The sequence below is a fragment of the Gracilinanus agilis genome, chromosome 3 (assembly GCF_016433145.1).
Source record: "Gracilinanus agilis isolate LMUSP501 chromosome 3, AgileGrace, whole genome shotgun sequence".
Taxonomy (NCBI): domain Eukaryota; kingdom Metazoa; phylum Chordata; class Mammalia; order Didelphimorphia; family Didelphidae; genus Gracilinanus; species Gracilinanus agilis.
This window is the reverse complement of record NC_058132.1, coordinates 118,808,892-118,826,001: the sequence shown is the minus strand read 5'-3', so window position 1 is coordinate 118,826,001 and position 17,110 is coordinate 118,808,892. Positions and strand designations below refer to the sequence as shown.

General features: G+C 38.1%; 1 protein-coding gene across 1 annotated transcript; it reads right to left on the bottom strand.

Annotated features, from left to right (window-relative positions):
- Positions 1 to 1,121: 1,121 nt before the first annotated feature.
- On the bottom strand, positions 1,122 to 13,390 carry NUDT15 (nudix hydrolase 15). Its single transcript, XM_044666040.1, has 3 exons — positions 13,221 to 13,390; positions 7,430 to 7,626; positions 1,122 to 1,309 (listed from the first exon to the last, which is right to left on the bottom strand). The coding sequence occupies exons 1-3, from the start codon at positions 13,388 to 13,390 to the stop codon at positions 1,170 to 1,172; spliced, it is 507 nt and encodes a 168-aa protein (XP_044521975.1). The 3' UTR covers positions 1,122 to 1,169.
- Positions 13,391 to 17,110: the final 3,720 nt, after the last annotated feature.

Here is a 17,110-nt window from a genome sequence, read left to right as displayed (position 1 = left end):
TAGGCAATTGGGGTTAAGTGACTTGCCTAGAGTCACATAGCTAGGAAGTGTCTGAGGCCAAACTTGAACTCAGGATCTCTCATCTCTAGACCTAGTACTCCATCCACTGGGCCACTGCACTGCCCCTGCCCTCTGATATTTTCAAATTTCCTGATTTTACTTAATGATCAAAATGGAAATTAGCATTTTGAAAAAAAGTTTTTAAAAAACCACCAAAGATAATAAACAGGTACTGATTATTTTTATGTACTATTATTATTAGGTATATTCAGTGATGTTATGTTCAATGATTAATTCTATTCCAATAAAAACTTAACTTTAGTAACATGATTTATTTCAACCAAATACAATGGTTCTTCACAATGACTAAGTGAACATTTTATGAGAAACTGACACAGCAAAACAGATAATTAGCTGGGCCTGTTTGTCCACCATTATAATCTGTCCCAGTACAGCTTGTTGGGCTTCTTTGCAGAGCACCACGGTTTCATGGAACACATTTTGAAAAACACCACAGTAGATCACTGGTTTTTAGCTGGTTCAAATCCTAATCATCTGAGAAACAAGGTCCCTTTTGTTTGTGGCTCAGGCCCTGATCTCTTGCAGGAGCTACTTTCCTCACAGCCACAAAACCCAGCCTTGCTGACATTTTAAAACTGCAGAATCAATTTCCTGAGACATCATTTTCCTGTGTTCAGTGGGGGGAACCGTTTTCCATGAATCTGATCACAAGTCCATGAGCTCACTTTACAGACTTGGGTTCGAGTGCAATCTCTAACAAACACTTCTCAGAAGTGTGACCCACTCGTAAACTCTAAGCAACTTTCTAAGACTATGATAAAGGAGGTGCTAACCTGCCCTGCTGCAGAGATGGGCTAAGAGTTTCCTAGGGAGAGTTCCCAGTGACAGACCATACAGTTCCAGCCTCTATTCCTAATGTAAGGTGTACATTCTGAGGTAGCAAATAGCTGCTACTGTTTGAATCCCAAGTCTTCCGAGCTCTGAAGCCAACTCTCTGTCTACTTCCACGTTGCCTCCCTTACTTGCTTTGCTACCAGAATAAGTTAATTACTGATCTTTTATTTGAAGCTTTGTTGTTTACTAAAACACGGGAGTTTTTTTTAATACTTTTTGACTTATTAAAAAGAATTGATTGATGTGCGGATGACCTATTGATGATTTCCTTTGTAGCCCACTAGATGACTCAATTCTTCTTTAAAAGGATTGTAACCTTGTTCTCTCAAACCACGCAAAGCCCAGAAAAGCTGGTCTAGTGGAGGGAAATCTTCCCACGGAACCCATTCCCAACCTGGAGAACAACAAATAAATAAATAAATAAAATTAGTTGGGATAAAAGAGATGTTTAACTTGGTAACTTTACATGTTACTGGAGGGAAAACTCAAAAATGAATTCCTAAGTAAAATGAAATGATAATACTATTGAGAAGATCAAAATTAGCATTACCTTGAGTTTCTACTAAATTGATTTCTACTGTAACAAATATACAATGTAACTGATTTTGTGCTGTATTGCTTTTATAACGGATCTGCATCTGCCCAAAGCCACTTTTCTATGTCCTTGATTTGAGCTCAAGAATTTAACCTTCCCTCTGAGTTAATTCTAAAAGAAGTTATCTCTCATACTGGTAGCCCCAAAGATACTTTCTTGACAACTAACTGTTTGTTATCTTGATTTGTTATCTTGTTTGTTAAGCTCTACATATTAACTTATTACCTCAAAAGACAGGTCTTTTGTCCTTGCCTGTTTTTGTGCATTTGGGGGAGTTTTTAATCTTTTCAAAGGAAGACAGCTAAGTCTGGTAGTTTTGAACCTTTGGCAAAGATGACAAAATCCAGACTGTTCCCACAAAACAATGAACATTTCTTAATTGTTGAAGAGGGCTGTGATTAGCCTCACCTGAATGCCAGCCAACCTCTCTTAGTAGAGCCAATCATAAAGTTCTGGCCCCAGTCCTATAACCTATCATTTTTTCTTTGGCCTGTCAAGGCCCCTTCTTTGTTGTAATTCAATGAAAAGAGTCCCTCCCTCATCAAAGATGCTTTGGCTTTACTGAGGTTGCCAGTCAGACCAGCTTTGTCAGCAGTTATACATCACTGTTAATAAACTGATTTTACTTGGAGTCTATCATTATTATTAGTCTATCATTATTAAATGTACCTAAGATATCATAAGTTAACTTAAAGGAGAAAAAAAGATTTCTTAATAACATATCTTAAGGAAATAATCACTTTTTAAAGCAAACTGATTGAATATGTGACTTCTTTAGTTAAATGTATTGGGCCATCTTATTATAAAAAATAGAATATGAATAAATACATTTAACAGTTTGTGATATTTATTCAAAAAATGACAAGTCAAAGATTTTTTTTTTAGAATACAGGTCTTTACTTTCATTAAAACCTCAATTTCCTTATCAGTGAATTTAGAGGATTGAATTGAATGATCTTCAATGTTCTTTCCAGGCCAAAAATTCTATGATTATAGAAATAAACAATTTTGATTATTTTTGTGGTTATAAATTATTGCTTTTAACATAATACAATGATTTATCTTCATGTTGAGGGAAAATGATTTCTTGGAAACAATTAAATGGTTAATTACAAATGAAGAATAGAAGAACATTACTTTGGATATAAGAAAAATATATTTTTAAACATTGTTCAGGCAAGATTTTGTTGGAAGAGAAAAGAATTTTTTAAAAGGAAGAGGGGGAATGACATAGCATATTAAGAATAGATTTTCCTGTGCAGAAACTTAAGCAGTTAAAGAGAGGAAAATGGTGGCTGAGGATCAAGAGAAGGAAAGACAGAAAAGTTACAATCACAATTCAGACCGCCAGAACAGGTGAGAAATTTTTTTTAAAGCCATCCCAAATATGGCATAGAGCTATGCTATAAATGATGTCTAAATGGCTGAAACTCCCCTTTTGTCAGTGTGACCAAAAGCAGCATAGCTAAAACCTTTGTGGTTTCCCTTAATAATTTCATACTTCCAAAGGTGAAAGAAGTGTCATAGTTCTGCAATTCTCAACCTGATTCTGATTTAAGAATCTTTTTTTTTTTTTAAGTAAGCTTTTTTTTTAAAAGTAAGCTTGAATAGAAATAATAGAAATCCTAGGAACAAATGGTTCAAGAATTTCTGATAAAACACTAGAAATTCAATCAACACGCACTTTCTATTTTTTTTTTTTTATTTTAAACCCTTAACTTCTGTGTATTGACTTATAGGTGGAAGAGTGGTAAGGGTAGGCAATGGGGGTCAAGTGACTTGCCCAGGGTCACACAGCTGGGAAGTGTCTGAGGCCGGATTTGAACCTAGGACCTCCCGTTTCTAGGCCTGGCTCTCAATCCACTGAGCTACCCAGCTGCCCCCTTGCACTCTCTATTTTGAGAGAGCAGATTTAAAAAAATTCAGAGAAAGTACAGCTTTAGTAGCCCATTATTTTGCAGGCAAAAATTAACCTGAGATTGATGACACATTCTTAAGAATAAGGTTTGGGAAATCCAAGAAGAAATTATTCTGATGAGGTAAAAAAAAGGAGCTGTCTAAAGAGGCAAGTTAGATTTTTAAAAATACATGAATAGAAGACAGAAACAAGAATAAGTAAATGAGAATGACTAGAAAAAGATATCCTAACTAAGTAAGAATTACACTGAGAGCTAAAACCCAGAATGTGCTGAAGCTGGTGATGAATGCTAAGCACAACAAAGATTCTGATTTTGGTTTTTTCTCTCAAGCTATGTTGGAGGCAATGTGAGTGAGGATCAAAGGATGACTTCTGATGAGAGTCAATGACACAGGTCTTTAGTTTATTTCTGTTTTCTTTTCAGAGAATATAACACAAAAGGGTAGCAATTACTGTCAATTCAAGGTAATAAAACTGACCCAGATGAACTCAAGTCACCAGGTCCAGACAAACTACAAGTCCTAAATAACCGACAGATATAGAGCTGATTTTGGCAAGCCTTAGAAGACCCAGGAGAATTCCAAAGGACTAAAAACTGTCCCAATTTTCAAAAAGACAAAGTGAAAGTTGCAAACTATGAGCTCATGAGTTTGTCTTCTATTCCTGGCAAAATTCTAGGCCACATTAATACATTAATAAGGGAGCAGTCTGTCAGTTTTTAGGAAAGGAAGTAATGATGGCTAAAGATTGACATGACTTCAAGAAATAGGTTCTGCCTGACAGGATAATAAGACTGGGGTGGGGAGGAGGGGAGAAGATCTTCAGACACAGAGTACTTAATTCCAGAAAAACATGTAATGATTTCTATGTTATATTTAAGATGGGAAGATAATGGCTGGATAATGGTACATTTAGAACTAGACCACAGAGAGTACATTTAGATAGCATTCACAAGTAACTGAATGATCAAACTAATGAACGGTCATTAAAAGGAGTGATTGTAGAGTGATCCAGGGATCTGTCCTTCATCTTGAACTATCTGACATTTTTTATTAATTACTTAAATGAGAGCATATATGCCACATTAACCGAATTGCAGATGACAAAAAGCTTGCAAGAATAGCTAATATAATTGACAAAAATAGGATCTAAAGATGCTTTCAACAGGTTGGAACAATGCATTTAATTGAATAAAATGAATTTTAAAGGACAAACATAAATATGTAGTTGGGTTCTAAAAGTCAACTTTTCAAATAAAGGAGGGGTAAAACACTGATAAACCAGAATTCCTATGCAAAAGATCTGAGAGGATAGAGGCCGGAGAAGGACGTAGTGGTCTGTAAATCTCAGATAGGTCAATAACTTGAAATGGAAGCCAAAAAGCCTAATGCTATCCTAGGCCTCATTAAGAGGGCAGAAGTGGAAAACAGTTTTACTGTTCTCTGACCTAGTTAAACCACATCTGGAGAATTATATTCAGTTCTGGGCAACACATTTTCAGAAATAGAGAAGCTGAAGGGTTTCCAGGAAAAGGTGTTTGGGCTACTAAGTGGACTGAAGAATATGCCCAGTAGAAGAAACTGGAGATGTTTAAACTGGAAGAGAGAAGTTTAAAAGGGAAATATTATAGCTGTCTAAATATTTGAAGGACTATCAAATGGAAAAGGTTGTTAGTTTTATTTTGAGCCTACCTCAGAAGACTGTGAGTTCCTCCTTACTCAAAGTCTTTAAGCAGAGGTTGAAAAATGACTTTCTGAGAATACTGTAGAAAGGATTCTTGGTTGTCTGTGAATTGGAGCAGATGGTCTGAGTTCCCTTCTAGTTTTTAAAGCCTATGAATTCTATTAACTAAGGAGAAATGACAGCTTAAAACTAGCCTCATTTCTAGCTGATTCTTAAATCCAGGGCTAATGTAATCTTTTTCACCTTTCCTTCCTCAACTCATTTTTTTTCTTTTTGGGAGGCAAAATATTAGGAGATAGAGGTTAAGAGGCAGGATAATAATGCCTAAAATAATGAGTTAAATGCATCACAAACCCTAGCCTGCCAAACTGAAGATGGAACATTAATTAGCCTCTGGATAATCTGGAGTTCTTGTTAGTTTACCTAGTAGGCCTGTCATATCCCAGAGGGAGGTGCACGGGGGTAGGGTGGGGTTGGGGGGATGGGAAGGGTTAAAGAGGAAGCTTTGTTTCTGAAGATTTTTTTGTTCTTCCTCTTAAAAAATCAGGAAATTTTGTGTTTTGAAATTTATTTTGAGAATGGTTAAGATACCATATGTTTCATATCATTTACATGACTTTCATGCCCCCCAAATTATTTCTTTAAAATGTGCAACAGGAAGATTTTTACATAAAACTATCTTTTTTAGTTCAATTACTAGACAGTCAAGATAAGCTCTACAGTCTACAACATAACTGTCAAATGCAAGAGCAAATAGCATTTTTGCCTCCAGATGGCACTGCTTTTTTCACAAAAGATTCAAGGTATCCTTTGCTCATCAGACAGTCAAATGTTCTAGAAAACCATGCTAAACTCCAGAGATACAAAGAAATATCAAAAACAAACAAAAACCTCTTCCTTCTCTCAAGATGCATATATTCTAAGGGGGGGAGAACCATTTGTAAATAATAAAGTCCATAATAGACAGCTAGAGATCAGAAGATCATCTGAGCAGAGAGTAGGAAAGGCCTCCTGCGGAAGGGGGTCATCTGGGTTGAGCAGAGCCCAGAAGGAAGTCAAGGAAACTAAGAGGCAGCGGTAATGGGACCGAGTATTCTAGACATGAGGCAAAGGCCCTAGATGGCAGGTGGTGCTTGAGACACTGCAGGCAGGCTGTGTAGTTAGAGTGTACAGAATGTGAAAGGGATTCGGGTGAAAGAAGCCTGGAAAGGTAGGAAATGGTAAGACCATGAAGGGCTTTAGATGAGAAAAAGACCACCTTATCTTTGATCCTAAAGGTAACAGGGAACTATTGTAAATTCATGAAGCAGGGGGTGACACAGTCAGACCCTTGATTTAAAAAAATCACTTTAACAGTTGAATGAAGAATGGGAATGGAGAGAGACTTAAGGCAGGGAGTAGTTATGACAGTGGTCTAGGTCAATAAAAAGGGTTTGACTAAGCTTTAAAGGGCTAGAAGAAAGTCCATCTGACACCATTTATTCTCAGGGATATTGGAAACAGAACTCATTACCCTGCTAATTCTAAGAATGAGGGGTATGATTTTAGGATTGGGAAGAATCTAGAACGTGGATCATCCTGCTCCTGTGACCTTACCATCCATAAAGGGATCGAAATAAGGTATACAAATTTATTAAAAGTTAACCAATTTAAATATACTTGAATTAAGAATATTTGGCTATTCTTTAGAAGCAACATATTTTCATACTTTAAATAAATTACAGTTGAATTCTGTCTAAGTCAAGGCTTTAGCTAATGCCTATCTGTAAAGCACCTGCATAGAAGGATCTTGCTTCCTTAAAGAATTCAGGGAATGCTACTGTTCAATTTAGAAGTCGTCAGATAAAACATGATTCCTAAGCCATTGCTCTGACTTCAGCACTGTGGGAACAAAAAGGAATAAATAGATAGGAGCTCTCTTTATTTGAGTCACCACTATTCTGTTAAGAAGAAGGTCCTGGGGCAAGTAGGTAGCACAGTAGATAGAGAGTCAGGCCTAGAGTTGGGAGACTCTGGGTTCAAATTTGACCTCAGAAAATTCCTACCTGTGTGACTCTGGAGGAGTCATTTAACTCCAATTACCTAGCCCTTGCCCTGCTACTGAAACAGAAAGTAAGAGTTGTTGGGGTTTTTTTAAAGGAAGATCCTGCTAAGCTTATTTTACAGGAGGATAACTGAGACAGGGATTTAAATGTAGTAATAACAGTGTCTAAGACAGCCAAGAAGATAACCTTGCAATCAAACTGTAGTGCCACACAATGTCCATCCTTTCATATCCCCCCTCCCAAAGAATAAAGATCATAACAAATCTATCTTACCTTCATTTTTTTCAGGTTCCATGTTCTTTGGTTCTGAATCGTGAGTCGTGTCTACCTCTCCTTTCATCAGTATAGTGACATAATGGTAATCATCCTCTTCGCTGACAGAATTGACCACAGAAGCAAAGCGAACATTTTTCAGGTGAAGAGCGGCTTCTTCCAAGGTTTCCCTCTTAGCACATTCTTCCCAGCTTTCACTGGAAAGACAACAGAAACACACTATAGCATCCAATTTGCTTTACAAAATACTCACTAGACACTTTTTTTAATGTCGATATAATTTTTAATAATTTAATAATAAATTCTAACTGCTATACATACTAAAATTTAATAATTGTTTTCTGTCACGTTATATTCCATGTTCTCTTCCTCCTACCCCTAACCCTCCCCACGGTGGCAGGTAATATGATATAGGTTGTACATGTGTTATCATATAATACATATTTCCATGTTCATCATGTTGTGAAAGAAGACACATATTATTTACACTAGAGAAAAATTCACGAAGGAAATAAAGTGAAGAATGGCCTGCTTCAATCTGCATTTTGACTTTGTCAGTCAGTTCCTTTTTTTGTCATGAGTCCCCTGGAGTTGTCTTGGATCCTTGCATTCCTAATAATAGTAAAGTCATTCACAGGTGAAAATCATACATTACTGCTATTACTCATTAGGCACTTTTAATAAACAGAAACTTTTAAGTGGAGCAAGAATCATTAGAATTGGTTCTAAAACCTCAAAATAATAAATTCACCAGGAAACCCACCATGTCCCTGCCATTCTGGAGTGTAACAAAACAAACAAAAACAGGGCCTGAGAATTGGAAAACCAGGCTGACCCTGACACCAGCTCTATTTCTCTTAGATAAATTACTAACCCTCTCTGAGCCTCAGTTTTTCCATCTATAAACTAGGGCTTTACCATTCACCCCAATCCCACCTACTTAAACCATCTCAACACCATCCATCCTGGAGTTGAACTTTCTTTTATGTGATGTCTCCCCCAATTAGAGTAAACTCCTTGAAAACAAGAATGATCTCACTTTTTTCTATCTGTATTCATAGCACTTACCGTAGTACTTAATATATAATAAGCATTTCATAAAAGATTTTTCCTTCATTCATTCCATTTAATTGGGCTCCCTGCCTCAAGTCTCTCTCCCTTCCCATTCTGTCTTTCAAAAGGAACTTTCATAAAGTCATGCCTCTACTAGAAAGAAACCCTACTGGTTACCAATTACCTCTAGGTCTAAATATAAACTCCTCAGTTTGCCCATTCCAACCTCTCTTACCTTAACGCAGTCCAGGCAAATTAGTCTTCTTACTTTGTCACACACAGGGCCCTCCATCTCTTATCATGCCTGACTACTGGCTCTTACTGAAGCCTGGAATATATCCTTTCACCCTCTCAGAATCCCCTACATTTTTTTCAAGATTCAGCTCAAATGCACCTTCTACATGAAGCTTTTTCTAATCCCCTTACCCTTATCAGCTGCTAGTGAAAATTATCTTGTATTTGTGTATACCTATATGTCTAGATGTTGTCTCACTTGGCTAGACTGTAAAGCTCCTTTAGGGAAGGGTCTGTTTCTCTTCTGTCCTTGAATCTGAAGAGCTTAGCACACAGTAGGCACTTAATAAAAGCCTGCTGATTTACAGATATATTTATTTATATTTAATGAGGTAAACCAATACATTATTAATCTGATGAGGCAAATGATAATCTCTAAAGTACATAAATTGATTAGCAATCATTATGCTAGCTTATATATATATATATATATATATATATATATATATATATATATGAATATCTTAGTCTCTAATAAGTAAGGAAGCTATCTGTTGATTATGGGAAAAAGGTCTATATTAATATAGTTTCACTAGTAATGTTATGTGTCGTTAAAGTTCATTTGATTAACTTCTAATTTAATCTCCTGGCAGAAAATGATTAATAATAACAACTTTCCATATTATAAATGGTTTAAACAGTCTCAATTTTTTAAAATCACTGTTGAGATTAGTGCCCAGAGATAATTTATTCAGCAAGCCATCTTCACCTTTCTAATAGTGCAACTCTCCACCACACAGTTAAATTTTGTGATTACTGGATCAAACCAATTGACTATTCAGAGATGGGGGATAATTCATTTTAATTGTGATCAAATCATTTTAGTTCAGCAGTCAGAGAAAAACATTAGAACTGGAAGGAAACTGAAAACCTTTCATTTCATAGATAAAGAAACTATAGCCCAAAGTTCAGCTATTAATCAATTAACATTCATTAAGTACCTACTACGTGTCAGACCCTATGCAAAGCACCAGGGATACAAAAAAGAGCCAAAAGATAGTGCCTGCCCTCAAGGAGCTTACAATCTAATGGGGGGGGGGATGGGGACACACTACAAAATACATACAAAGCAAGCTACATAGAGGATAAACTGGAAATAATTTAAAGGAGGAAAAGCACTGAAATTAAGAGAGTAGGAAAGACAGAGAATGTTTCAGGTAAGGAGGGCAGTCAGAGAAAATACCTGGATCTGAGAGATAGGAGTATCTTGTTTGTAGAACAGCTAGGAAGAAGGCCGGTGTCACTGGATTAGAAGGGTACATGTTGGGGAATAAGTTGTCAGAAGACTGGAAGGGTAGGAGGAGGCTAGGTTATGAAGTGATTTAACTTTCTAGCTTAAATTCAGAGGGCAGAGCTAAAGGCAATTACCTTTTATTTTTAAAATGTAATTATTTTTATTTTATTATTTTATTATTTATATAAATGTAAATATTTATATAAATTGTTTTATTATTATTATAAAAATATTATTAAATTACACATTTAGGCTCAACTAAGGGAAAAACCTCTTAACAATTGTAATTATCCCAAAGTGGAATGGATGGCCTCAGGAGGTAGGGTTCCTGTCTGACTACTGGAGGTCTTTGAGCAAAGGTTAACTGACATCCATTTGGTCACTTATCCTCTTAAGACTTCCAAGCCTTCCTGTCTACTCTGAAACCATCCTTTCTCTCATGTTATCTCTTTTAATTAGAGTATGAGCTTCTTGAGAGCAGGGACTATCTCAATCTATTTGTAAAAGTTTGGTATACAGTAAGAACTTATAATGGTCCTGGTGATATGAGGAGCTGAAGCTGAGTGTGTGTGTGGGTGATATCTAAGTGTAATACTTAAGTTGTGATAGTGAAACACAAAGGATCCCACAAAATAGTTGTAGTGAATTTGCTAAACTCAACTTCAATAACAATGTCCCAGAACGGCCAGACAAAGGAAGAATCTGTGATTAGAATTGCATAGATACTTCTAACTGACTATTCTGGCCTAGAGTTTGACTGTGGATTATATCTTGCTATGACTGATATTATTCTCCTTTCTATCAAATGTCCCAGGGATATAATCACTAAGCTTTAAGATAGAGATGACACCAAATCTAGGTAAGTTCAAAGATTTAATGTGTTTCAGGCTTAGGAGGGGAACATGATAATAACTGGGAAGGAGAGAAACAAGAGGTTCTTATCTAAGCTAATGATGATAAAGATGGTACTTGAATTGAAGGTAATCAGGCTTGTCAGTTGTCAATTGCTAATAGCCAGTTGCCAGCCTGGCTGGGCCAGATAGGATTCAACCCAAAACAGTTTGTTTGCTGAAAGATTATGTTGTTTCTTCTTGGAGTATGAATCAGGAACAGGCTCCTCAATATAAATATCACAGGATATGGGACTGTAAAATTGGTCAGTGTAACTCAAGTTGACCTATGGCCTACCCTCACTACCACTACAACTTCCCACTACCCCAAATATCTCATATTGAGACCCTGTCCCAGTTCAAATACTTCCTTATACACCTGAGCACCAACTGATTTGGCACATGCCAGGCCCTGCCAGGCCCTGCCAGGCTCAGTCCATTCCATGTTCTAATCAGGTAATTGTCCATCATGTTGCTTTCCATATTGCTTTGCAAAATATCATTACACTTATTTTATGTTGCTTTTTTTCATTCATCATGTTCTGCAAAATGGATGGAATTCTTGATTTAAAAAAAAAAAAAGCCTCAAAGGTTACCTTTCCCAAAGGAAACAACATTTAGCCTCATCTTCCTTATGATCTGTGCCTTACAACAGGAAAAGTTTAAATTCCTCTCCTGGATATTCAAGGTTTTCTGGAATTTTGACCTTCCCTACCTAACTAGATTTATTTTGTATTATCTTCTGAAGTATTCAATGCTTTGGATAAAATAACTGCATCCCTACATACCTGCCCCACATTTTCTTCCTTCTGCTCTCCTTATCAAATGCCCTTCAGATGTCTTCAAATCATGAAGGGTTATTGCATTGCTAACAATTCTTACAGCTTTCAAAGTTGTTTCTCAGTTGCCATTGAATAAACTGTGTCCCTGGTTCTGCTCATTTCATTTTTTAAAGGTTTTCTTGTTTTCTCCCACCTCTAATCTCTCAAGCACTTGGCATCCATCTGGATTCATTTCACTTGCAACATTTAGAAGTAGGGATGGGCTTCCTATTCCATTCCATAGCTTGGCACAGTGCTTAATAACTGCTTTATTCCATCCATTTCATTCATCAATGAAAGGAAGAGTTATCTGAAAAGGAGTAACATGACTCTGTGGCTAAGTGGCTCAGTGGATAAAACCCTGCACCTGGGGTCAGGAAGACCTTTTTCAAATTCAGGCTCACTAGTTGTGTGACCTTGAGCAAGTCATTTCTCCCATTTGCTTTAATCCACTGGAGAAGGAAATGCCAAATGGCCCCAGAATCTTTGCCAAGAACCTTCATGGACAGTATTGTTGTGCTATGGTGCACAGAGGTCAGAAAGAATTGGACAAGATTCCACAACAATATACTACTACCTCTAAGTTTAGAGAAAGAGAAAGAAAAGGGGATAGGTTTTATATCCAAACGTTTTCTCTTTCCCAGATTCTGGCATTAGGTTTTCATCTTTTGCCACAAAGTTCAGTCAGATCTTGATTACTGTGAATATTGAAACCAAATGAAAGGGTTTTGTGTATTAAAATTAAGCTATATTTATGTAAAATGTGGTAGGGATGGTTAGATGGAGGAATGGTTAAGAGCACTCACTTTCCTCATTGATAAAAAGAGCCAAATAATGGGGGCAGCTGGATGGCTCAGTGGATTGAGAGTCAGGCCTGGAGATGGGAGGTCCTAGGTTCAAATTTGGATTCAGACGCTTCTCAGCTGTGTGACCCTGGGCAAGTCACTTGACTCCCATTGTCTACTTTAGCCCTTACCACTCGTCTGCCTTAGAATCAATACACAACACTGATTATAAGACGGAAGGTAAGGGTTTAAAGAAAAGAAAGGAAAAGAAAAGAAAAGAAAAGAAAAGGAAAGGAAAGGAAAGGAAAGAAAAGAAAAGAAAAGAAAAGAAAAGAAAAGAAAAGAAAAGAAAAGAAAAGAAAAGAAAAGAAAAGAAAAGGAAAGGAAAAGAAAACCCCAAACAGGGTCATAAAGTGTAGGACACGACCAAACAACAACAAAAATATAGTAACAGATTCTAGGCCAATGGCATCCTGCAGTTAGAATTCAAATAACACAACCAAGTTGGGGACAATCCTTTATACTATATATATAAAGTTTATACAATTCGAGAGCTAGCTGAAGTTAGCAAATTGACTGGAAAGCAGTCTTAACTAGACTTTCAAGTTTCTCAAAAGGCGCCCAGCCCCGCCCCTGCCCCGCCCCTACCCCTCGCAGCGCGAGGTGATTACGTCAGAGTGGATTGCGTACAAGCACGCGCCGGAAGCAACTCACCCAAACTCCAGGTGACCCCCGGGAAGCTGGAAAGTGCCGGCTCCAACGGACCCTTTCCTCTTTCCCAGAAGAACACTCCGAGGGTGTTTGGAGCTCGTGATCACGACCCCGACGCCGACACCCGGTCGCCGCCGCAGCCGGCCTGTATCTTTGCCGGTGTTGGTATCCATACTTGCGGTCCCCTTGAAGACTGCACTTCCTCCTTGCGGCCGGAAGTGACGTTTGCCTGGCTCTTCCCAGGCGGAATCTGAGACCCCGGACCTCTACTGATTCGGTCCAGAGTTCGTGTAGGGGAGCCAGACTTCAAGACCTTTCTTTTGATCCATGTGTCACCAGTACTAAAATTAGCCAGACATTTACATGATACTTTACCTCCAATACCACCTTCATCTTTTGGAGTGGACAGTGAATACCAGGAGTGCTTCTGTGTCTTACAAAAGAGGACACAGTCTTAAAGACATTAAGTGACTTGTCTGTGATCACACAACTAGTAGATGCTTGAACAAGTGTCAAGACTGAACCCAGGTCTCTCCCAACTTCAAATCCTCGATCCTTTCTATTCTGCCATTAGCGTTGCCTTCAGACCCGTCTTCTCTAATCACTTATTCCTTCCTTATAACTAGAACACACCATTCTTTCCAGATCTTGGATTCCTCACTCACCGTCTATATCCAAGCTGTTGCCAACATCCATTTCACCTTTGCAAAACCTTTTCGAGTATTTCCCCTTCTGTCCTCTGACACTGCTGGTGCAGATTCTTTTTTTTTTTTTTTAACCCTTGTACTTCGGTGTATTGTCTCATAGGTGGAAGAGTGGTAAGGGTGGGCAATGGGGGTCAAGTGACTTGCCCAGGGTCACACAGCTGGGAAGTGGCTGAGGCCGGGTTTGAACCTAGGACCTCCTGTCTCTAGGCCTGACTCTCACTCCACTGAGGTGCAGATTCTTAATATCTCTACGAACTATTGCAATATCCTGCTGGCAGGTCAGCCTGCCTCTAGTCTCCCCACTTCATGTCTCCCTGACACCTTCATGATGGAATATAAAATGTCCTGTTCTAGCATTAAAAGCCTTTCAGAACCTAGTCCCTTCCTGCCTTTCCAGGGGCTGGGTTCCCTTTAATTCGATGGTAGTGGCCTCTTTGATATTCTGGGAACAAAACATTCTATCTCTAAGCTCAGAACATTTTCTCTTTCTAGTCCCACGTGCCTGGGCTCTCCCTCCTTGGATCTACCTACTAACCCTAACCCCCTAGCTTCCTTTAAGTCCCAGCTGAAATCCCTTTTTTTATTGGAAGCCTTCCTTAACCCCTCCTAAGTTTAATGCTATCCCTTTGTTATTTATACTGTATATAGTTTGCTTTGTATATATGCAGGTTGTCTCTCCAATTAAATTATAAGCCCTTGTGGGCAAGGGCTGTCTTTTTCCTTTTTTTTCCCCTCTCTCCGGCATTTAGTGTTATCCCTGGTGTATAATAGACACTTCATGAATTTTTAATGATTGATTCATTGACACCTAGTAGAAAGGATAGAAGAATGGAAAGTTGGAGAGAATTCTTCTAGTCAAACTTGACAATGCATAGATATCCATGATACTATTCAACTCACAGGATTATAATAATAGCTAATGTTTATTTAGAACTTTAAGATTTGCAAAGCCTTTTATACATATTGCCTAATTTGATTTGCAAAACAAGATCTGTGAAATAGATGTTCTTATCTCCATTTTACAGATGAGGAAACTTATTTCTCTGTTAAGAGAAGGTAAGTAACTTACCCAGAATCACAAATCTAGTAAGGAAGGTGAACTAAGGTTTTAAGTCCAGCACTCTAGCTACTATGTCTGTCAGTCAATAAACAACTGATCCAAATTCCTCAATTTAAGAGACCAGGGAACTGAGACCCAAGATCACATCAGTCAATCAGGCAGTCAATAAACCTTTTTAAAAGAATCCATTATGTGCTTGGCATTGTGTTAAGTACTGGGGATACCAAAAGAGGCTAAAGAGAGTCCCTGCCCTCAAGGAGATAACACAAACAATTATATACCAAAAAGCTACATAGTTTAAATAGGAAATAATCAATGGAGGGGAGGTACTGGAATTAGGAGGGATCTGGAATTTTATCTGAGACCAGAAGGAAGCCAAGGAAGGTGTAGAAGAGGAGGGAGAGCATTCTTGTCATGGGTATAACCTAATTGCCTCAGTATAATGATAATAGACCTGGAAGAAAAGGTTGTTCAGTGATATTGGACTTTTTATGACCCCATTTAGGGTTGTTAACTATGGATATTTAAAATATAAGCTGGAAGAACTGTAATATTTAAAATTGTAATAATGCACAATATGATTGTTTGGAATCCCTGCTAAGTCTAGCCACAGAGGCCAACATGACTTCCATTCCACAACTCCTGGCAGATATGATGAGATTAATTGAACAAGAAATGTCCAACCTGATATCCTAATAAAGGATATCCTTCCTTGATGTATTAACTGTGTGATTGATGGGCTGGTGTGATTACTTAGGTTTCCTGGGCCTTAATTCCCTTGTCTCTGGAAGTAAGATTGGACCAGTTGTTTATTGACTAACTGACACTGTAGTTGGAAGGCTGGAATTAGAGTCAGGAAGACTTGCGTTTCCTTACTAGAGTCAGGAAGACCTGAGTTTCCTTACTAGATGTAAGGAAAGGCCATCATTAAGAAGGCCAAGGTGTTTGGGGAAAATTTAGGGAAGAAATGATTGCTATTATTTTTCAGAGTGCAGTCAGGATAAAGAAGGATAGTACTTGTTTTACTTGCTTTCAGAGAGCAGGGCTGGGAACAGTGACTATTTACCTGTCAGAGATGTCTTGGGGTGTCCAAGGAAAGGACTGAGGAGTGAGCTCACAAGTAATACATAAACCTATGCCAGGGGAGAGGACTTCATTTTTTTTTCACCCTGCTGCATTGTAGAGATAGTCAACTGACCAGGTTAGGATATCTTAACTGGTCAATTAATAGTTTTAAAATTAAAAAATACTGCCTCTTGAGAATTTCAGTCATTACAGTATGGAACTTTTTCTTCTACTTCTTTGTATTCCCTAGTAATTTAAAACACTGCCTAGTTGGTCCAGAGGTCCAAGTAGTAGAAGGGGAAAGGGACAGACTGAAAATCATCGTAACTTAGTCTGGTGGTAGTGGTAGAAATCTATTAGATGATTAAAGCATGATTATGTCCATGACTCCTAGGTATTTTCATGAAGGCAAAGACTGATGATAATAATTCAAGGTACAGACTGCAGAACAGAGGCATCCTGTCCTTTCCATTGATTGAGTTGCAAGGGCGCCATAACATGCTTTACAGCAAAACTCTGAATTCCTTTCTAGTGCTCACCCCTACTGAAATGAACCCCATTATAAAGAGGCCTTTCCTCTGGGAAAAGGACTAATGACATCACCTGCTGAAGATCATGGATAATTACATGGCTGGAGAGCAGCTGGGTTAATAACCAACCACTCACTGGTGGTTGCTGGGAAGAGCAGCAAGAGGAGGGATGAGCTTCACCTGCTTAAGGCTACAGAGAGCACAGTTGACTAGCAGCACAGCTATTGGGGGTAGCTTTGGTAAGAATCAAATCACAGTTGGACACATGACTATAGATGGCCGAGGCTACTGAGGTCATTGGGGAAGGGCTACAAACTGGTGGCTGTCAATATTTAACTCTTTTCCTTGGAGATTTGTTAACTGTATGTCTGCAAGGGGAAATTGGTGACAGCACTCTTGGTAATGTCAATCAGTGGATTTTCTAGTTGGGATTAAGAAGTTGGAAAATGGGAGATATTCCAGCACATAACAGGACCCTTTGTTTCATGCAAGAGTTTCTGACACAGACATTACAGTATTTAAAATAGGATT